This window comes from Glandiceps talaboti, chromosome 7, assembly GCF_964340395.1.
Source record: "Glandiceps talaboti chromosome 7, keGlaTala1.1, whole genome shotgun sequence".
Classification (NCBI taxonomy): domain Eukaryota; kingdom Metazoa; phylum Hemichordata; class Enteropneusta; family Spengelidae; genus Glandiceps; species Glandiceps talaboti.
Window position 1 is genome coordinate 10,007,950 of NC_135555.1, and position 22,450 is coordinate 10,030,399.

A 22,450-nucleotide genomic window follows, 5' to 3' on the forward strand; every position below is an offset into this window, starting at 1 on the left:
CGATGCATCAACGCCCCAATTCCCATTACGGGACAGGATGGATTTTACAGAGACCAAATGTTCATGATGTTGATCGTTACTATATTAGCACTTGCTGTGTTAAATATCACTCCTTCTGCCTCCACAGGTACGTTATTAGAGATCATAGAGACACGTAATTTTGCTTGTATTGTGATTATGAAATATTACAATAATATTACGATAACGTTGCTTGTGTATGTGAAATCCTAATGCTTCCATATACCCACACCATAAGCTTAGTGCCTTGCATCGGTATATGGAGAACGACAGAGGGGAATACATAGTACAAGGTTGTCATTTGTTGCAACGTTATTCGTGAAAGTAATCAGGGTTATAACATTATTTCACATCAATCTTTTCGTTCAAGCGAAATATCATGTCTCATGTTGTGGGATTGACGGTGGTTCATTTCAAGTGATTGACTGGATTACATAATATGTACTCTGGGTTTAGCTACTTGTTTATTTTGTTGTTGTTGTTGTTGTTGTTGTTGTTTGTTTGTTTGTTTGTTTGTTTTGTTTGCTTTCTGTTATTTAAAAAATGATTGGCGTATTCAAATGGGTAACATAAACATATATCAGAGTCATTAATTGTTGTCAGGTGTACACATTTTCACAGCGGAAACTGTTGGGGGTTTTGCATGTATTTGGTGCTGTACATCAGTATTCATGATAGTATACATAGGTAGTAATTAATAGTGTATTTTATTCCAATTGTCCAGATCCTGAACTAATAATCACGAAACTGTCTACATCGTTGATGGTTCATCCTAGTTGTCCAAACACAAGGGTCACAGCTATAGAGGTCAACGTAACAGAGAGAATAGTCGGCAACTATATTTATGAATACATGTACGAAGGAGTTCCGTATGATGACAAAGGCAAGTAATATTCTTCATTGCCGTTATATTAATCTTCCCCTCATTATTAGGTTTTGTTTTGGTATTTGGGGGCAGGGATTTAAAAGGATTCGTTCTGTTTTGAAAACAACATGGTTGAGCCTCACGATGTTTGTCAAAATTACCTCATCTGTGTGTTCCAGAGAGAGTAAAAGAGATATACATTAATTAATAAAGAAATCAAGATAGACGAACATCCAGGCAGGCAGTAAGCCGATGAGGGCAGTGCGAAGGATTACATGTACAAATGTATATCACTGTAACTAATCCCCTCGGACCACTATAGTCTGAATATGCACTTACCAGAACGCCTTCTGAAAGGACAGTATAAACAGAAAGAATCCATGACAATTGCATCCACCGATTCGACGTGACTATACTATGCAGATTAACTTTATATAGTTATTGTAAATATTAAAAGGAAGTACTACAAACCACATAGTCATTTGTATTGCATATCCTAATAATAGTTTGCTTTCCTTTGACCAATAGATGCTGGTACATTACATCCGGGGATTAATTTCATAACTTATTCCCGTGAATGTGAAGAAGGATGTTACTCTGCACGTCTTTCTGCGTATGATGATAACACTTCCTACAATGATTCCTGGGTTTTTACTGATGTCTGTTTGATTGAAACACTGCAGAATGTCACTCTGATTTTCACTAATTATTATGCGAAAGGTATGTTAATTTGACAGAACAGTAACTCTAAAAAAAAATGGGAAGATGAGCATATTTCACAAATCCTGCTGTTGTGAGCTATTAGGCTACAGATAGGAGGAGCTGTTCGTCAAAAACGCATTTTGGAGTCAACAATTTGATATGGTGGGGGTACGCTGGCGAAATTGGACTCCAGTTCAGTTGTTCAAGTACAAATGTATCATCATGGTTTCATTTTCTTTCTAGAAACACTGTGGATCAAATATGTTATTTTCACAAAAGGGCAAAGTACATTTTCTTTTAGCTTTGCTATCCATAATTCTCTCTCTCTCTCTCTCTCTCTCTCTCTCTCTCTCTCTCTCGCTCTCTCTCTCTCTCTCCCCCCCCCTCTCTCTCTCTCTCTCTCTCTCTCTCTCTCTTTCTCTCTCTCTCACACAGCGAATTCAACATATTTTTTTGCTCATGAAAAAGTAGCTAGGTTTGAAGCGAAAGTTAATATACCAGCCTCCCGAATAGAAGATTGCGAATGGTCAATCCATGGACTAGAATATGCAATACATTATCCCTGCATCGAAGGATACCTTACTTTTCCATGGCAGTTTCCATCGATAGGTTTATTCACACTATCTGTGACAGTTGAAGATGCCTATGGTAGAGTTGCGGACTCGGTAGAAGTTTCGATCAGTCATGGAGTTAGTGAGAGACTGGAATTAGTCACGTCCAGTGATACAGTGGCACTTGGAAATATGATAGATTTCGACATTTACACAGACCACGTTATAGAGGGCACCAGCTATGTCATAGAGCTTGGGGATGGTACTACACAAACTGTTATGCAGAACCCCGAATTTCATACCTCGGAACCATACCAGGATATGCATACGTCTCAGTTTTCACATGCGTTTGAAAATGTTGGTGTGTACAAAGTAGTCGTAGTGGCATCCAATGAAGTGTCCAGCAGAGAAGTGGAGAAAATTATTTATTGTATTGACATAGAATTGTCAGTTCAAACACCAGAAGGAGGTCAGTTTATCTTGTTGTTATTATTCTCTCTTTACACCTACATCTTCCTTCTCACTAAAATCAAATACTGACATGATCTACTAGTTATAGTAGGATAGGATCGTCGTTGTGGGCGGATTGTGGAAGGATCGTCGTTGTGGGCGCTCCACATCGCTGTCACGCGTTGTTTACGACAGCGATGTGGAGCGCCCCCAACGACAAATCTTTCAATATTTTAGTACGTACAAAAAAAACCCCCCACACTTCAGAAACGTAAAAGTGAATGAAAGGATGAATCTTTGTTCACCCCTTTACTTATTTAGCTTTATAGGTCAAGTAAGAATAGCAATTCATTTGAATGGTACTAACAACCAAACTTCTGTTCATTTTTTTAGATCTACTTTCTAAAGATATAATAGTTAAACGGGAAATACCGACAGCCTTCAATTTGACGAATCCAGTACCAGCACCAGCAATTGGATACTTTTCCTGGAAAATTGATGGCGTATACAATGATTCCTTTATAACTTATAACGACGACGTAAAGTACCTATTCCAGATGGCTGGCACTTACACGGTAACTTTGACTGCTGTGAGTCCCAGTGGAAGTCCCGTTAGTGTTAATAAAGTGATGTTGACAGTTGTAGATACAATCACACAGCTCTACTTGGCCAGTGGTGGTCCCAAAGCAGTAGGGCAGCCAGTGACTCTACTTCTGTGCACCCGTCAGGTTGGTACGAATGCTACGTACTTCACAAATCTTGGAGATGGTACTTATGCAGACTTAGACGTTCCCAGAGTCATTGAGAACGCAACAAGTTACGTCCATCCTTTGATGAACTTGCTGTTTTACCCTAATGAAATGTTCTGTGGCGTGTTCACTCACACCTACGAGACAGTTGGAGCATTCCGTGTCACTGTGTCTGCATCGAACCTGGTTTCTAATCAAACCGTTTCCATTGATGTGTTCATAAATGACAGGCATTGTGAGTTTCCTGGTGTACGGATTCATAAAAACACCTATAATATGACAGCCGTAAATAAATACACGCGGAAATCTACCATCAAACAGACATCAACCGTTCAAATCGACTGTGATGGTCCGAGAACACTGACTTTTAATTGGACAGCACATCTTGTCGAAGATATGACCACTTTCCCCGATGAAGCAACTTTGTACAGGCTCCCTTTCACCGTGGACACGTCGCAGCCTGAGTTGATTGTCCAGCCTTATACCTTTGGATATGGGTTATACGGACTGAAGTTGACGGTTTCTATGGTAGATGGTATGAGCGATGACGTCATTATCTATAACAGTGACGTAGTTTGGATCCAAGTAATGGAGACAGCGTTAGTGTCTAGAATACAAGGTGGTTCTGCGAAAGCGAGAGGTATGAACACAATATTGTATATAAACAGATATTATAAGTTTTTTGTATATGATGGTCGTATAGTTCTAACTTATCAAAGGCTTTGTTCAAGTATTTACAATAATGCGATGTGTTTGATACAAGTGACGAGAGAGAGAGAGAGAGAGAGAGAGAGAGAGAGAGAGAGAGAGAGAGAGAGAGAGAGAGAGAGAGAGAGAGAGAGAGAGAGAGAGAGAGGGTTATCAAGGGTTAATAACGTCTTATGGAGAGAGAGAAACAGAGAGAGAGAGAGGAGGGTAATATTGTTACAGCGCAATATACCCAGATGTTCTTCTCATCTGCATGTCTTAATTTTTCGTTATTATAATGATTAATCTTTTGACCAAAAGTCTAAAATGTTAAAGTTTCTCATAATGTACAGGTTGGTTATCTGTGATTACGCTGGACGGCAGTGACTCTTATGACCCTGACTACCCGGATGACACAGTGCCGTTGGAATACAGGTGGTATTGTAGGGAGGACGATGACCCACCATTCCAAGATCCCATCCAGCAATCTCATAGTCAGCAGTCAGGTGTGTTATAGTTGTTCTAGACTGTCATTCAGCCATAAACAAGCCTTCTCTCTCCCGGAGCTAATAGCATGGCACAACTCCGCGTATCTTACGGACTACTAGTACTGCTGTCGTAAATTCGGGTTAAATGTGTTACCATATCGACGACTCATGAGTAAAACGCCACACCGAGAACAGGGAGGGGGTGGGGTCGGAATGGGGGTAGAATCCTAATGGCTTTTCTTGAGACCTTTTATATTTTCAAGGAAACTCACTACCATTTCTGTATGGATGTGACTAGTTTTGTGATTACAAAATGTCATATATAATAGATTGCTTCACATTGTTTTATCAATATTGTTTACTATACATTCTACACCCATTTGTACAATAATCTCTTTGAAATGCAGTGAAATGTTAGATTAGTGAACTCATTCATTATTCAATATAGTTGTCTGTATTTCTATACAGGTGGATGTTTTGGACAAGGTGTTTACCTTTCAAATATTAACGAGTCCTCCTTTACACTCGATGCTAGCTTACTAACAGCTCTGCAGTCATACATATTTCACCTTGAAGTGATAAAACCAGACAGAATACCTGGACACTACCAACAGACCATTACTATTACACTTAGTGATGTATACAGCCTTGACATAAGGTACAAACTTTAGAGTTATTTTTTTTTTATAATACATAAAATGAAATATATAAGAAATAGAAATATATAAGAAATAGAATAATAACTCAAGTAAAGCGAAAAGTTTTTCAAGAAATAAAAAAAAGGATAAAGCCTACGGCACGTGGTATTCCCAGGCGGTCTCCAATCCAAGTACTAACCACGCCCGACGCAGCTTAACTTCGGTGATCAAACGAGAACCGGTGTTTTCTACGTAGTATGGCCATAGGCAGGTGTTACAGCTAAAATACAAGTTGATATACTAACAACTGGCTTAATTAATACCCACTAGAGGATATAGAAAGACAGTTTTATTATTAGGCCAAATAAAAGAAATGTTTGTTTCCGATAACACGGACCGACCCTAGTTTATGGTGCTGTTCCTAAACGTTTTTTTTTTTGCATTCTCTTTTTTTTTTAAATGGCAAGAAATTATCCGTACAACTGACATGAAAACTGTAATTTCTCAGAACAAGTCGATGACGAATTCATAATTGGTGTAATACCAATTAAATTTATAGAGTATAGTCTGCAAATAAATAAATAAATAAATAAATAAATAAATAAATAAATAAATAAATAAATAAATAAATAAATGAAATCAAAATGAAATAAAATACGACCTACCTACCCTATTTTCTGAAGTCATGTTATCGGAAACAAACACTTATATTCATTTTTGCCTACTGTGGTTCGCGGCTTTTATCTCTTATTCATAATGATATAGAGAACATCATCAGATTTCTGTATCATCAAATTTCAACCAGGTGTCTCCTGAACTGCGGCGCCAATGTCAACCCATCCAGGATATTTATGTTAACCGTGGAGTGTACGGATTGCCCTGAATTAGTGGAGCTTCAGTATATATGGACACTACATGCAAACGATGACTCTAAAACTGGCGTCAACTTAAAACGTGCTACCGTCCCTGGCTACTCCTCCAGATATCTAACTTTCACAGCTGGATCCCTTGACATTCTGGGTTCAAAGGTGAAGACTTACCGTATTAGAGTGACAGATACAGGTGAGTTACCCAGAATTTACCAGACAGTACGTTGTCACAGTGATTTATTTTGGCTCAAGAATTGTTTCTGCTAAGCATACCAAAATAAGTTAAGAGCTAAAATATATAAGTTTACAGTATGTGCGAAATGTAAAGGACTTTGTGAAAAAAATTCATTCCTGCTCAAAATCCGAAATTGAGATAAACAATAAGCTCATATGATATATCATGTGATATATATTTGGAAGTCTAGAGAGACTATATATAGTACGTACCAGAACTATTTCTTTTTGCCCTTTCCTTTGGGGGTTAGGGTAGTCTGTAAGGTACGCCGTGATGGGGCGCACTCAGACATCGATCAACCCCTTTCACTGAGAGGAGGCCGGTGAGCTACACAACGTATTTTATAAAGTCAAGGGTGAGGGTTGTTACTGAAAATCATGATGGCTATTTGAATGTAGCTGATCTTCTCCATTCCTCTGCCAGACTCGTCTTTATCCAAAACGTTCGCCGAGTATACGTTTGGAGTCAACCCTAAACCAGTAGCAGGTAGTTGTAATGTAACCCCTTCCCATGGATTTGTTCTGGAGACGCCATTTTCTATCGCCTGTGATGATTTCAGTGATGACGATAGACCATTGACATACCAATTTTCAGTTGTTACTGGTGCAGAAACAGAGACCACACTAAATTCACAGCCGGGATACGGTGAGGAATGTTTATAATTCTGTGGGGAAAATAAAAGCTGATTGTTGATTTCCTTGAAAATAAAGGATGAGCCATTAAATTTCTTGTATTATTTCAAAGGGGCAAAGCTTGAGAGATTTAAATAATTTGAATTTTCAAGGAAATTGGTCATCGAGTATGTTCTACCTGAATGACCACAACAATTCATTTATTGGTGATTTCTTGTACAAACTCTCCGTGGTGTACGAACAATAGAAAAGTTAACTCTTCTGACTTGCTAGCTAATAAGGCGAGTGCTTAGTTTACGGTTTGATATTAAAGGGGGAAATCACGTCATTATTTTAATGAATATTATAATCACATTGGAGAATAAGCATTTTTGTTTTGTTTTATCTTTACTTGATGACGTGTAGGGATACTACTCTATCGTAGTCAAGCGCCCAGCGTAGAGTCGATCTACTTGCCAGTTGGTGTAGCCGAGAGAGATTACCGGGTAGAAATTATAGTTACGGTCTCTGATGTGTATGGAGCTAGCGAAGACGCCATCTTCCCCGTAACTGTAAGTAGAGAGACAGTTGATAACATTGTGTTGGCAGAACAATACATTAACAACCAGCTGCAGTTCAGCGTAAAAAAAATTACTACCACTGAAAGATTCACCGTCAGGACGGATACAAAGTCTGGGGCAAGGTTTGGGTTGCCGACAAAAGTTCTTTTCATCCAAAGCCTGCAGAAGACCTCTCGCCCCGTGTGGATTGAAATGTTTGGCATAAAGATAGAATACTAGGCAAGAAGTCGTTCCCTTTTTGTTAAGCTTTGTGCCAACTCCATGTCTCAACCACAGCAGTTCATCATTTCTGTAATTGGACTGTGTTAATAATATCAAGTTAGGAACGTGGCCAATAAATTACTTCTGAAGTCCCAAGCTCCACTTATAGTAGGAATAGTACCTTTATTATCCAAGATGGCATTACACAAGTTCATTGTCATTTATTCGTACTTGTAATCCCAGGTAAACGATACACAGACGGGTGTACATGAAGATGAAATCTACGAGAAACTATCACGGATTGTGGCGCCTGATGGATCACAATTACTGGAGCTATTAGAAACAAAAGACCTACAGACGGTTATTCAGCTCCTGAATTCTGTAACTTCAGTATTAAACGCAATGAAGAAGAAGGAAAGAACAGACAGCGGAATCGAATATATAACAGACACCGTTGAACAACGTAACAAGGTAAGTGACACCATAGACGTTGGGGAGAGACTCTTGTCTCTGATTGCGTGCATAGGAGTAAATTTACGCTTCTGAACACACATGGAAATTTACTTAATCAGTATCTGAAATTTTCGACTGAGCACCCCAGTCTTTCGTCAACAGATTGACACACAATTGAGTACATATGACTTTACGAGTACAAGTATTACGTTACCAACTTTCAGACTTTTCAACAATTTTGGTGACATTTGTATGCAAATTGTACGAAAATAAACCAACAAAATTACTTTTTATTTCTAATAGATTAGAACTTCTATTATGGGAATTCTCTCTGATTTGATCGATGATTCGTCGGAAAGATTACAACAAATATCATCTACTATGAACATGATGACGCAAGAGATGACGGAGTCATCAGAAGTAACACGGGTAAGATGACAGTCGCCATGATTACACCAGCCTGAGAGCATCCGCAGGCATTTTAAGACAAGTAGTTGAACACTAGGCAAATATAGATATAAGCGTAATGTCTTGTAAAACATTCATTGGACTAAAACACTTCCTTTCTGGCTAGCCTGCCAAGTATCAATCTGTAGTAGAACAGCTAGCCTTCGTAGCAGGCTGGGGATCGACCTGGTAATCATTCTCTAGTCTTTTTTGTTATGGCAGTTCATTTGCGACTGAATTGCCCACCGAGAATATTTGTAATTGCAATACGAGCAAACTTTCTATGTTTGTACTAATCATCATATTATTCGTTTCATCCCACTAGTTGGCAGGAATGGATGTGTTCGCTATATTGGCAACAGTTCTAAAATCGAAGTCTTCAACTGTGGATGGAGATATAGTAGAAATAGTGGCCCTTGATATCTTCGCAGGTATCTCAAACATCATGGAATTAACTCTGGCTTCACTAGATAATTCAATTAATGTAAATGACACAGTAAGTTCAGAAAATAACACTGGGAAAGAAGCGTCAGAAGATATCGTGAGTATATCCATTATATTTATGTTTTCATTTATTTTAGTTCGTCCCTTGGATATATGGCTTTCCGTTTTCATAGTGCTCCTGTTCTCCACTAGCGAAACTCTATACCAGTATCACGTATATAATAGTCAGGAGACAAAATATAACATAGAATTGCCTACAGTATTCTACTCAGTGACAGCCACCCCCTCCCCATCCCTCTCCCTACCCCACCCACATGCAAACTACACCTATGACAGACCATAATCAACACGAGACATATGTGGGCATTTACGAGCTTATCGAGAAGAAGGCGATGTCGTCTTCCTTCACACTTCAATATATTCACTTGAATGTAATTTCATATACGGGCATGAAGGAACAATAGTCATTAGTTGTGCTTTGTTGTATTTACGGAAGGCATTCGGTTCTTATCTGCGTTTTTATACAACTGTATGATGAAATAACGAGTATATTTTACAAAATACCAGACTGGTTAAAATTGTACAAATCGTCTATTCCAGGCCCACAATGTAACAACCTCATTTTGGAAAGTACTCGATGATGCTAGGGCCGCCATTTTGAGCAACAAGATTGTTGGTGAAGAATTAACAGTGCTGACGACGTCGTTGATGACACTAGGGATGCAAAGACGAGAAGCTAGGGATCTCGACAGGGCAGTTATCCGGGGAGATCAACACAATGTTGGATTTCGACTTCCTGGGTACAACTCGTTGTCAAGCGCGTTACCAGGGAACCGATCAGATGCTATAGATTTAGAAGTGGGTAACCATGTAATATCACACATTACAATGTTTTAATTTGAAATTTGTAAAGAACTATATATCACACGTTAAAATGTTTTGAAATAGAATACACGTCGCACATTACAACATTTTGCAACACTATCTTCGAGATAATGACTTGTTTCCAAGTGTTCCTAGTTATCAGGATACTAAGTATATTATGATTGTTGTATTTTTGGAATATTTAAAGAGTTTTAAAACAACGAGAAGAGATACATATTGTGAGTATAATCGTGTTCGTCATATTTCACAGTTCCTTCACATGGTCAGGGATCCATTTATTGATCGTCATGGTGACAAAGTCTTTGATGCTGTCATTGGGTTAGAAATCATGTTTCCTGGCAACCATGAATTTCAAGGTAGGTTCTTTTTTAGTCCTGCTTTAAAACATGAACAGATATCTGTTTATTTGTCCTAGCAGAATTATAGACAACAAGAAATAAAAACGACCAACGCATGACTCGCTCATAAGTTTACAAGTTTACTGGAAAGCGAGCAATTCTTCACATACAACTGAAACTGCTAACAAACAATCTATAAACATGTCATTTCATTAAATAAACTCGGCATACTGTTTTTGATATGGTTTTGTTGGACTTTATGTCCCCACCTAATTTTGCTATTTTTCATGCAAGATACACTAGTTTCGATATTTCACGCTCATTGCCTGACGAAGTTATTTTTATGTTATTTTTTCTTACCAGCTGATAACTTACTAGAAGAGTTGGAGTTCTTTTTACCGCATACAGCAACACCGACGACGAATGAAATTCTCGAGTTTGAATACAGAAATGGTACAAGTGTGGTTATAAACTTCAACGTCTCATCTCCTTGGCAATCCGTGTTGGTTGCCATAGAAACCGAGGAGATTGATGTATCGTTTCAGTTGTACCTGCTACATGATGCCCCGTTCGTTACTGACACCATTGTAGCAGTGCTTGAAGAAGACAGAGGTCAAGACACAATATTCGATATCGAGGCAGACCCCAATACATGGTTTTTGTCGTCTGAGTATTTGCAAGAACCTGGTACTTATTACATTTCAATCGAAATAAGCGGTTACATGCATGAGAAAGATATCACGCTGGAAATAGCCACCTACGTTGCCGACTGTTTATATTGGGACAAAAAGGCGGAGAAATGGGCCAATGATGGTTGCCGAGTGAGTTTGCTGAAATTATTAAACTTTATAGTCTAGATTCAGTCACATGTCTAACTGTTTTTGTCACTGATAGTTCTTTCGAGTGCATCTATAATTTTCAAATGTTTTTGACATTTCTTCTGTGCAGGAAGGTTATTTTGGAGAACACAGTGAAAGTTGGCGATGATCTTGAGTAGTCTAGATTACATTCTGTCTGGAGAACTATAATCAAAGTTCTAGGATCATTTAGCTGTTGATCGATCCAAAATGAATCTTTTCTAGACGCGCGTGCGTGCGTGCGTGCGTGCGTGCGTGCGTGTGTGTGTGTGTGTGTGTGTGTGTGTGTGTGTATTAAACCAGCAACTATACAACTATATGATGTGAGAAACTCCAACAGCAATTACAAATTCCTTGTCACTCACCACACTCCATGGATTGTTGAGGAATGTTCTCATGGTTGTATTCAAATATAGGATTTCTTTTCAAAGAATTTATCTTGATCAATATCACGACATTCTCCTTTATATTTGGTTTTTAAATACTACCTTTTCTAATTGTTAATTCTTGTTTTCAGGTGGGTGCGTTAACTTCGCCATCTCTAGCTCACTGTCTATGTAATCATCTATCCATCTTTGGTGGTACACTACACCATATGCCAAGCTCCATCCAGCTGTACAGAGAAGATATATCTATAACTTTCTTGGATATTCCAATTATAATTTCAGTAGTGGTGGTTACTTTCGTGCTCTATCTAATATTGGCAATCTGGGCCAACAGAAAGGATAATGAAGATGAGATACAGGTAGGTTCTTGTAGCTCAGGCCAGGCAGCAACCTTTAAGCTCTTGTTGGGAGGGGCTTATCAAGCGCTCAATTTGGTGTCAAGACGATAGAAAATTACGGCGTTTTGAGAAAAGTGTCACGTTGACTGTCAAGTAGTTGAGCTTCTAGACAATGGCTCGGGCAATTTTGTTAACTCAAAATTGACAACAGATCGCATAGCACCGAAGGCGCTGTCGAGAGCTTGCCCGAGAGATACTGTCATCCTTGGATTTTGTTCGGCAACCATTCGATCGCAGTACCGATGCCTTGTTACAAGACTACGTAGTCAGCAAGCAGTCAGTCTGCAAATCATGTGGTGAGGAGGGATAAGTGAAGGTGTCGAATGAACGATCTGACGGAGAGGTTAGAAGACACAGAATAGATGGCCACATAAGTAAACTGAGTGTAGAAATAATGATGAACCAGGGGAAACTATGAGATGTGAGGGAAGATGAATCATAAACAATCATGATATGTTGGGAATAGAAATGGGCAAAGCAGGGAGAGATGACACTCGCGTACGGTCGTTTGCAGTACTTTAAACCACAGACAAGGCAAGAAATCCTTGTCTGTGTAGGAAGTTGACTGTTACGCTATCGTCCGCTGAATACATCTTTTCCAATCTATTATTTCAGGTGTCCAGGTGTTTTTTGGATGACAATGACGTCTTTGCCATGTATCAGTATGACGTCACAGTTCAAACTGGATATCGACGAGGAGCTGGAACGTCTGCTACCGTGACCTTGACCATGTATGGTACTAAAAGAGAGAGTGCCCCCCATTTACTCCGTCAGGGCAAGAGACGAGTACTGCAAGCAGGGTCAACCGATACGTTTGTCATCATGACGGATAAGCCTTTGGGAAGTATTGAATCGATCAGACTGTGGCATGATAATGGTGGAGACAGTCCAGATTGGTAAATACGTGATTACTTTACCATTGTCAGTTTCTTGGTTCCATGGTGCATTACATAACTATGTTGCCAAACATCGGCTGAACTTTTTGTGGATTGAATTCTTTCTCTAACATTTGGGCTTCACATAGTTACAGCTACAGCAATGTATATTGCGAACAGGGGAGTAGAGTAGAACTTGGCAATCATTTTCATCACATGATTTACTTATGAGCAAAGTTGAAACGTCATATATAAGAAAGTTATTCAGATGTTTTAAGGTCTGGTATTATGATATCTCTTCGAATTCTCCATTAATATCGGGATATACCATCAATTTCATATACTGGTAATTGTTTCAATTGGATGACATATACAATAACTCAATTACGATATGATAAGGATGTCTGATGGACATTTTAAAAGGGAAAAACTGCAGACTGTTTTGTGTGTGTGTGTGTGTGTGTGTGTGTGTGTGTGTGTGTGTGTGTGTGTGTGTGTGAGTTTGTATTATGCATACCTTGATTGTCTCTTCTGTCCAATTCTAGGTTCGTCAATCACATTATCATCCAAGAGTTGAAAGGAGGCAAGCGTTGGTATTTCCTGTGTAATTCTTGGATTACCATTGACCTTCACAAGAAGATGACCTGTAGATCATTCCCAGCAATCCCAGAGGATGAGATTGGATTGATGCAACTGTTCGTTGCCGGGGCAACAGAGGCTCTACGCGATCGTCATCTTTGGTTTTCCATCGCTGGTAGACCTGCAAAAAGTAGTTTCACTCGGCTACAGCGTTTGTCCTGTTTACTCTCATTGCTACTGAATTCGATGGTGGCCAACATAATGTTTTACAAAGAGCCTGGCCACTCGGGAACAAACCAAATGATGGATATATTTGTCAACTTCAAGCTTACGTGGCAGCACCTTATTGTTGGTGTTATGAGCAGCAGTATTGCTTTCTCGATAAACTTTTTCCTAGTTCAGATTTTCCTTTATACGAAGCCAAGACTCAAAGGTATACAGGGTGACATTGACTCTCAAGATACAAGAGAGATGTCTAGCTATACTACAACGTCAAATTCATTACAAGAAACTGTCAGCCTACCTGACGATGATCACATGTCACTATTGACTGATTCCCATGGTAACCATTCTTCCAGCTACCCAACAGAATCTGACATTGTGTCGTACACAACCAGCGTCAGTTATAGTTCTGAGGAGATAGGCGAACACACCGAAGTGCTTATTTCTGCATTCAAACGATACCGTGGGGAATTCAAGGAACCACAAACCAGTGGGAAGCTAGCAGAAGAAGGTGACAAACTTACAGAGATTAACATACAAACTTTAATAAACCTGCTTTTGCTGGTGTCTGCTCCTGAACTTGAGGCCCCGCCAAAGAAGACGCGTTCTCGTCGTCTGTATCCCATCCTACCGTGCCAATGTGTTTGGATCAACTGGTTGTTAGTCGTTGGTACAATTACAGCTGCAACGTACTTTTTAATGTTGTATGGTCTGAACTACATGAGAGAGACCAAATACCAAATTGACTGGCTTGTGTCACTGCTCGTATCAATAGTTCAGAGTGTACTCGTAGAACAATTCCTCTCTGTAAGTACATCACATGTTATGCTTTCATATTTCGTATTGTATGATGTATACTTTCAAATTGATACTTTTGTGCATGCATCCTAAATGTTTGGGAGTTTGAGAGTACAACAAATCCATAAGGACTTGTAGTCGCTTGGTCTCGAGACTTGTCGTTGGCTTTCAAGTTCTAATCTAGGGGCACTATTAAATCCGTGGTGTTGGCTCAGAAAACCAAGAACAAGTCTCTAGGCTAACAGACGCCACATCAAAAGTTTAATATGGAGGATGAAAAGAGAGCCTAAAATGCTGTTCGAAAGTTGAATCTAAACGAAACAGAATTGAAATTAATTGTTTTCCGTACCCAAGAACGTAGTAGTAAAATACAGCCAACATATCCATGGTTGTCACTCCAGTTCTATTCTGACTGAACAATATAGTTAAATTCGTCACAGTGCATTTACTAGTTGTAAGACCCTGGAAATAGTAAAAAAAACTTACTTAAATTCATAATGTATGATTTCTTGCAGGTTTTTGTTTCTGCAGTATTCGTCGCTTTTGTGTGCAAAATAATATATGGCGAAGACTATTACGTCGCGGACGTGGCGATTCCATCATATTTCAGTACGTATGGTTAGAACTTGAAAGAGATTCTGGGGTAATGCAGTTTGGTTAGATAAGGATCGGGGTGTTGTCATTATTTGTCTAAATATTTACCAGCTGTAATAATTTCGTTTAATACGAGTCGTGTCGACGTCGCACTTCTATATATTTGACCTCTTTCCATTACTTTTGTACTGTATACTGTTTTACCAAAAGTTGTCATTGAACAAATTTTTTGTATGCCAGGATTTATGTATTTATTAATTTGTAATAACGATGGATAACATACTATATGAGTCACAGATCACGGTTTTAACCAGTTTTTTCTTTTTCTGATATAGGGGATCCAGAAATGTTATACTGGTTACATGAATACATCTCTGAACGCCGATACTCCGATAAGAGATATGAGTCACCTGACCATTCCACGTCAGAGTATGAGGACAGTGACACATCTGAGCATTCATTGAATCAAGGAACCGATGGTTGCGCCTAGACTGTCCGAGTGCAGCTGCCGAGAGAACGACGCTACTGGGCTGTCAACGATAGATGGTCAAGACAGCCTGATACACTTGGGCCCACCGTTTAAGCTTGTTAAAACACATACTATATACAAGAAATTTCCATATTTTGTGTTGAAAAGCGTGACACACGAGTTGTGTTCTTGGAGCTCACTGGAGACTCGAGCTCGTGACACACCTCGGCATTCCACGAGTTTGTCACCAGTACTGTCTGAGGGAGTGGGTACTATGTCAATACATTGTACATATAGGCTTATACCTTGAAGTTCAACGTTTGAAGGTAGCGATACACCTGCGCCACCTCGGTATCCCATAGTCGCATGTTTAGGTTCTCGGACAGAGTATAATCATGTACCTCTCTATTTGTGACGTAGGCTGTATCGATATCACATTTTAAAATCAGACCAGTGGACCGGGCTCCCTGGCCTTGAGATTTTAATACTCAACTCAAGTGTGTGTGACCGGGGGGGGGGGGGTGATTTATTGGGGTAAAAAATCCATGATCGGGTGATAGTGGAATAATTCGTGATGGTAAAGTGAATGGAGAAAGGGAGAAATAAGGCCGGACGAGAGTGGGTCTGGAATGTTTGAACACGAGAGATTTATATTAATTTTGGTTCCAAAGATAAGTTTGTTGTCGGACTTTATCATGGCAATTGGTTTCAAACGTGTTCTACATTATGTAATAATGTCGCAATAGAAGTTAGAATAAATCTTTATAGATATATAAAGTAATATTGTTTGCATTCTTTCAACATTCTCTTGACTTTGACAAGACCATAATTTTGCTGTTTACTTATTAATACGTAAAAGCCCCAAATCTCGCACAATAGAGGATTGAGCCCAAATGAGTGTTTTTGCTGATCGAACTAAGCTGATGGTTTACGATTGTAGGACCAAGGTCTTCATATCCCATGTTCGGGAGTTAATGTTTTTTTCTCTCTCACACATCTTTGATGCGGGACGTGGGTAAAACAATTATTTCCGAATCAGTCCTTTGCTGTTATGAATAATTTATCGAAATATAGGAAGATAGGATTTTGGTTGAAAATAGCGAGTTGAAGATAGAAGCGATATTACCATAACTAGATGTACAGTGCCGAATCACATCATTTCGACACGGAAAATCGCTCTTTGACTATGGTAATATTCTAACTTTTTCCATAACATTTCAAACTGAGGCAGACGTACCTATGCCGAGTGCTCAATTGCAGATATAACAGTAGTCGCGTGTTGCATATGATATATGTCGTGTTTGATTGGGTGATATAGCCAGTCTACTGTCAGAATCCGTGTCCACACTCGGCCAGTAGACGGCTAAGTTGATTGGTTGCCAGTACAGTACAGTGGAAGGATGCACACCGACGTTATCACTCGAATCGTGTGCTCACCCCAACGGCACAGGGACTTACAATTTGAACATGTATAAAAAGATAGATTTAAAATGGGTTTCAATATAGAAATTTCTTTGAAATTTCTTTTCATTTTGGTTGCATTGTTTGCATTTACACGTTTCAAGACCGAGAAGGAGATTTTTTATGCTTATGGTGAGATGATTTCGAACTTCGTCTATTCCAAGTCCAACACTTGTCGGTGACTTCGACTGCAATAACTAATCAATGCATGTGTTCTTACGTCAGTGTTTACCAAAAGCAAAGAAAGCTTGATAGTATATCGCTGTAGAAAAGGTGTGACTTTTGTAGACAAGTGTACTCATGAGGCTTCACGTTTATCCATCGAGTAAATACACTTAGTCTATTGTAATACAGGTGAGACATGACCCAGACTGGTAATCGAAAATAACTTTCAATTTTGTTTTCTGCCCGTGTCGCTGTCCGCTTCCAAAATTGAGGAGAATTCAAAGGATAGTTTGAATGATACTTTAAATTCTCGTTGGTTTTGAGGCAGCCAATCATCCCAAAGGTAATCAGTTGACCGGAGGAAGCATGTAGGATAAGGGATGTGAAACTTTTGTCACTTAATTAGTAAAAACAAGAACAAGCTCAGTAGGGTAGATGCCATATTAAGTGATTGTACCTATTCCATATTAGCCCAGAAGGTCTTCAAAATAAAACAAATGAAAGAAAAAAATCGGATTTATTTATTAAAGTAGTGTTCACCTCCCCAGTATTGGTAGACAATACTTCATCGAACATCTGATAATCTATACGGTGATCTGTTTGTTCAGCGGGTCGCAAGTTTACTATGCAGAGATTTTGTTCAGGATTTTAGTCATGGGACGGTAAACTCGTATACATGTCTAACATTTTGAATGGTCTAAGAAAATTATGCCGTTTGACCTGTACATTAGTACATTCGTAAGTTGTCTTGTGATATACGTAGGATCTTTACTTTATATTTTTTTTTAAAAAGATAGAAGAATTGCATGGCGTACAATATTTTTCCCCCAACAATATTTTCGTTTTTACGTATGTGTAGTAGAAAATGGGTACTTGTAAAGGGAGTACGTTGAAAATATATCATGGGTGATTATGAAGTATGACATCTATCGAATTACAAAAATAACGATTTTACGGTCTTTATTTTGATTCACAAGTTTTACATTTTACGAAAATAAACGGTGATTGTGAGCTAAATTGCCTATCGTGGTAAAAACTTAACAAAGTTTGTATATTTCGGTGATAGTACTATCCCGGTATAGACAGCTATAAGTTGACAGTGTCAGAGGTCACGGTGTCACCTGAATTATCGTCTGTCAGTGGCTAATGAAATTCATTTGTAAAGTTTTGAGTCGATATCCAGACACGAAGTCACGAAGGAGCTTTTAGATGATAGTGGTTCGATGTCCTATTAAAAAGGACACCAATAGCATGATGCTTGCTCGACGTCTGTTTTCGAGTTGATTTGCACGTGTACTGTCGTCGAGTCTACCTGAGTTCGCCCAGTGTTTTTGCAGGCTACGGTCTGTCAGAATCACCGTGGAAAAGGTCACGCGGTAAAGGTTCACATCGAATCTTCTTGTGTCATGGAAGGTACTGGGGTAGCAGACTCCACCGAGTAACCTGTGTGACAGAATAAACACAGCGGAGAACGTCAAAAGATCCCGTCTACAATACGTGTACAGACAAAAGGATTAAGATTAGATGCCATCGATCTTGTTCCTACAAATTTGAAGTAGGCTTTATTTGAAATTGTGTAATTAAAACTTAGTCTACTATACGCTTGACATGTGTGCCAAGTAGACCTTTCTCAATACACATACATTCAAATGGTGTTTTAGTTTACTCCCTAGTTGTTCTCTGATCAATCTCTCTGTCGTTATTTGACAAATATAAAAAAACCCACAGTATATGATTTCAATACTGTTTTTATATGATGAAACTTAATGACGTTAAAGAAAATCACAATACATTATTTTAAAACCAAATATGGTTTAACTTGTTGCTAAGAATAACGTGTGTGCGTGTGTATATTCCGTTTCACACACCGCTTGGTCTGTCGGACATTTGGCTTTATACATTATACTCATCAAAAATTAAAAAGATAAGAAAAAAAAGAAAAGAAAAGAATGGACACATAAAAAAATAAAATGAAAATAAAAATAAATAAAATAAAATAAAAAAGAAAGAAAGAAAAATAAATAAATAAAAAAATGAATAATAAAATAAACATATAAGGGAAATGCCTTCTGTGCAAACCTTTATAACTTTTCCATCCCGTGGATTTAATTGAAGTAGGTTTTGACAGTAGTGCCAAAGTTGAAAATCTGTATCTAAGTATTTTTACTAGATGAAGTTATTTATTTTTCTATCTTGTATCTGTGTGTCAACCTATACTACACCTTAGTAACGACGCTCCTAGTATTTAAAAATATATCTTAAGTTGCTTGGAAACTTAGATTTTTCATTAATAGAAACCTAAAACTCTTTAGTTTTGGTTAATACAAACATTACGTCAATATATCGTCTTGGACTTGACCATCCGTGGAAGAGGGGTGATCCTCACAAATCATGAAATAGTAATATCAAACTTATTTCGTTTTTCTTCCAATTTTCGATTTATCCCTTAAATTGTTGTATTATTTTAAACGCTGATCCGATATGTACATACTATGATTCTGTTGGTCGAGTGCGTTTCACAAGTTTAATTTGAAGGTGATTTTCTCCTCATCACGACAACCCCTCCAGTAAAATGGTTCTGTCAAAAAATCTGCATTTTTTTGTCTATATATTGCCATGATTCTGTTCAATTCGGCACTCATCTCTGCTCTCTCCGACTTGAAGTCTTCTCCTCTCTGTCTTCGTTTTGACACTATACCTTGATCTTAAAGATGGCATTTGCAGGCAAATGGGTTCTGGACCACAGCGAGAACGTAGAGGCTTTCTTGGACGCCGTGGAGGCACCAGCCGCAGCCAGAACAAAGTCAGGCGTTGCAGCAAGTGTCGAGATGATGAAGAGCGGAGACACCTTCACCATCAGAGTGGCTGGCCCAGAGAAGAGTGTTGATCAAACTTTCAAGCTGGGAGAACCATTCGAAGAAGCCTATGGTATTCACGGCCAGTCACGTAAAGCCGTTGCAACAAACGAAGGTGGAAAATTGGTGATCAAAGGTGTTGATGGCAGTAGCAAAATCGACCAGGTTGTCGAGAGCCGTGAAATCGTCGGAGACCAGATGGTTGTGACTTTGACCGTCGGTGGAGTCTCGGCCAAACGTTTCTTCAACCGTGCATAACTCAGTTTCATCGTTGGAACCAGACTAGAGCACTGTTCGAGGTATAGAATGTCTTGGACACCATTTGAACTGAATTTTTCAACGTTGCGAACTTCAACTTGCTGATGAAACTGCTCCAAATGTCATGACATTGTCCAACAACGTCGGACATTTTTGGAACAGTGTCCATAATTTTTCCAGCTGGGTTTTAACTGTTGAACTTGCCAACTCAGTATACGTCGCAAACTTAGTGCAATGTCTAATGTGAACTACCAGGACAACACCGGTACCAATGCTGTGACGAATGTAGAACTTTATTGATCAGACATTTTTGTTCCGGAGAACTTTGTTTTATTCTTGGTTTCGTCGAGATTTTATTCCGTAAACAAAATTTACATGTCATGCCGGTAGCCCACCGGTTATTTGTTCACAATCATCTCTTAGCGCTCTTTTAGTGTCTATTTGATATGATATGTAATCAATTTTGAATACAGATTAAAGTTCTCAAGTGCAGTTTAAATAACATGTGTGTTGTGTTTTCCCTGGATGTGTTGTGTTTTTTCCGCATGTGTTGCGTTTTCTCTGGGTGTGCTGTTTTTTCTTTGTGTGCGTTGTCTTTTCTTCGTATGGTATGGTATGTGCTGTGCATGTTGTCTTCGATTGCGGATTGAGTGCTGTTTGTCTTCGTTTTTCGTCTTACGTTGTATGTGCTCTCCTATGATTGATAATTCCGACACCATTTCACTAATATGACGGAATTATCTTTATTATTTTTTCTCTAAATTTAGAAACGTGTCTTTAGTATATGATTACATGATTTTGTTCCAATGTAAGTGTATTCGTCCGACTTTGATCCTATACATGTTTGCCCTTTTTAAAATAACTTACGTTGCCGAAAATTTGATTATACCGTTCTAGTGTCTAATTAAATGTATTATTTGCTCGATTTCGAGAGATAACAACTTAACTTGTATACGCGTTACTTAAATTTCCATTGGCTAGTGTAAAGCTCATATATGTGCCAGCATGCAATTGGTTCAATGTTAACTCCACCCCTTCCCATTTATCCCCTTCCCATTTATCCCCTTCTCACTTCTATGCGTGAGCTACCATCATCTTAGGAGATCAACGCCAAATTCATATGTCCCTGCCTGGTAAACCTAAGGTTTGGCGCGTTGTTTGATATTTTTGAGACAGTCAATTGACTATTAATGTATCAATTGTAGTTCAGTTCTTGTTGTGCCAGACGATAACATGTGAAAATATTAATTATATTTTTGTCGAGCCAGACCAGAACATTTACAACATCAAAGAGATATTTTGTCTGGCCAGACAAAAACTGTGGCAATGTTAGTGAGATTTTTGTCGAACCAGGCGACGTTTTGTTTTAGGGTTTGTGATTTTCGTCGTATATTGAAGTAGCCATTTATAACCAAAATATTTGAAGTGGACTGAATCCCTTACTCTTCAGTGAGTCACTGGTACTGTCAAACTAAATTCCTAATTTAACTGAAGAATCATACTGAATATACTCAATACTGTACTAGTTTGCCAGTACTTAGCTAATGACCCACTGAAGAAGAGGTGCCAAGTCCTCCTGGAATATTTGGGTTACAGATGGTGATGGCAGTATTAAAAAGTTGTAGTGTAAGATTCGTGTATGAAATTATTATTGTTCCACAACACGCAATAGATAGTAGAAAAAACAGACTCTGAGTATGTGCTGACATTTACATCGCTGCGCCGCAGCTCGTGGTGTGGCGATAACAAGCGCCACCAATGATCACTTATTCGCGATCAATTGTCAGATTCAACCGTTGGTGGCGCTCTGCACTCAGATTAGCTAGGATCTAGGACGCACTTACGTCGAAGTTATGAATGTTTAGATTTAATATGTATGTGGCGGGTTAGTTATGTATGAAATGGAATTGAGGAGAAGATGTGTAAACAAAAAGAGAAAATAAAGGACAGCTGCAGTAGTCGTGAAATACCAAATATCAAGCAAAATGAGCCAACAGATTTGATGTAAAGAAATGTCGCTGAGGAGATCATTTTTGTCACGATTCCTGAAGATAGGTTGTTGATTAATCATAGGCCCTTCACGGATTTATTCACTGGTGAGTGAAGTGATTGATTGATTGGTTGGTCCACTGATTGCTGGATAATAATTGGTCTTTCATTAGAAAGTCTAAAAGATCGATTAACATTGTATAATTCACTGGAGATCATCGACCTTGTCATCTTGACAGCCTGGGAATACATTTTGTAAGAGTTACTACTAGTATTTAGCAAACCTGCATTCAGTACTGTAGGACCTAACCTTCGTATTTTGTTTTGATTAC

At 38.7% G+C, this 22,450-nt stretch overlaps 2 protein-coding genes and 1 non-coding gene across 3 annotated transcripts; 2 read left to right on the plus strand and 1 right to left on the minus strand.

Annotated features, from left to right (window-relative positions):
* Positions 1-66: 66 nt before the first annotated feature.
* Positions 67-15,411, plus strand: LOC144437892 (polycystin-1-like protein 2). Its single transcript, XM_078126924.1, has 21 exons — positions 67-127; positions 743-901; positions 1,412-1,603; positions 2,219-2,605; positions 2,980-3,975; positions 4,376-4,528; positions 4,979-5,168; positions 5,954-6,210; positions 6,676-6,897; positions 7,290-7,435; positions 7,889-8,116; positions 8,402-8,527; positions 8,871-9,086; positions 9,590-9,859; positions 10,125-10,230; positions 10,576-11,033; positions 11,587-11,814; positions 12,469-12,749; positions 13,274-14,336; positions 14,843-14,945; positions 15,257-15,411. The coding sequence occupies exons 1-21, from the start codon at positions 67-69 to the stop codon at positions 15,409-15,411; spliced, it is 5,997 nt and encodes a 1,998-aa protein (XP_077983050.1).
* LOC144438352 (5S ribosomal RNA) lies at positions 5,299-5,417 on the minus strand. Its single transcript, XR_013481049.1, has one exon. It is a non-coding gene; the product is annotated as a 5S ribosomal RNA (ribosomal RNA).
* A 4,316-nt stretch (positions 15,412-19,727) lies between the features above and the next one.
* On the plus strand, positions 19,728-20,129 carry LOC144437108 (fatty acid-binding protein 2, liver-like). Its single transcript, XM_078125960.1, has one exon. It carries the CDS (start codon positions 19,728-19,730, stop codon positions 20,127-20,129), a length of 402 nt encoding a protein of 133 aa, XP_077982086.1.
* Positions 20,130-22,450: the final 2,321 nt, after the last annotated feature.

What these genes read in the sequence shown, in the direction of transcription:
- LOC144437892 (XM_078126924.1), top strand. Translation starts at nt 67, where the DNA reads ATGTTGATCGTTACTATATTAGCACTTGCTGTGTTAAATATCACTCCT. An exon ending in GTATACAGCCTTGACATAAG is followed by an intron (nt 5,169 to 5,953) that starts GTACAAACTTTA and finishes AATTTCAACCAG; the next exon opens with GTGTCTCCTGAACTGCGGCG. An exon ending in ATTTAGAAGTGGGTAACCAT is followed by an intron (nt 9,860 to 10,124) that starts GTAATATCACAC and finishes CATATTTCACAG; the next exon opens with TTCCTTCACATGGTCAGGGA.
- LOC144437108 (XM_078125960.1), top strand. Translation starts at nt 19,728, where the DNA reads ATGGCATTTGCAGGCAAATGGGTTCTGGACCACAGCGAGAACGTAGAG.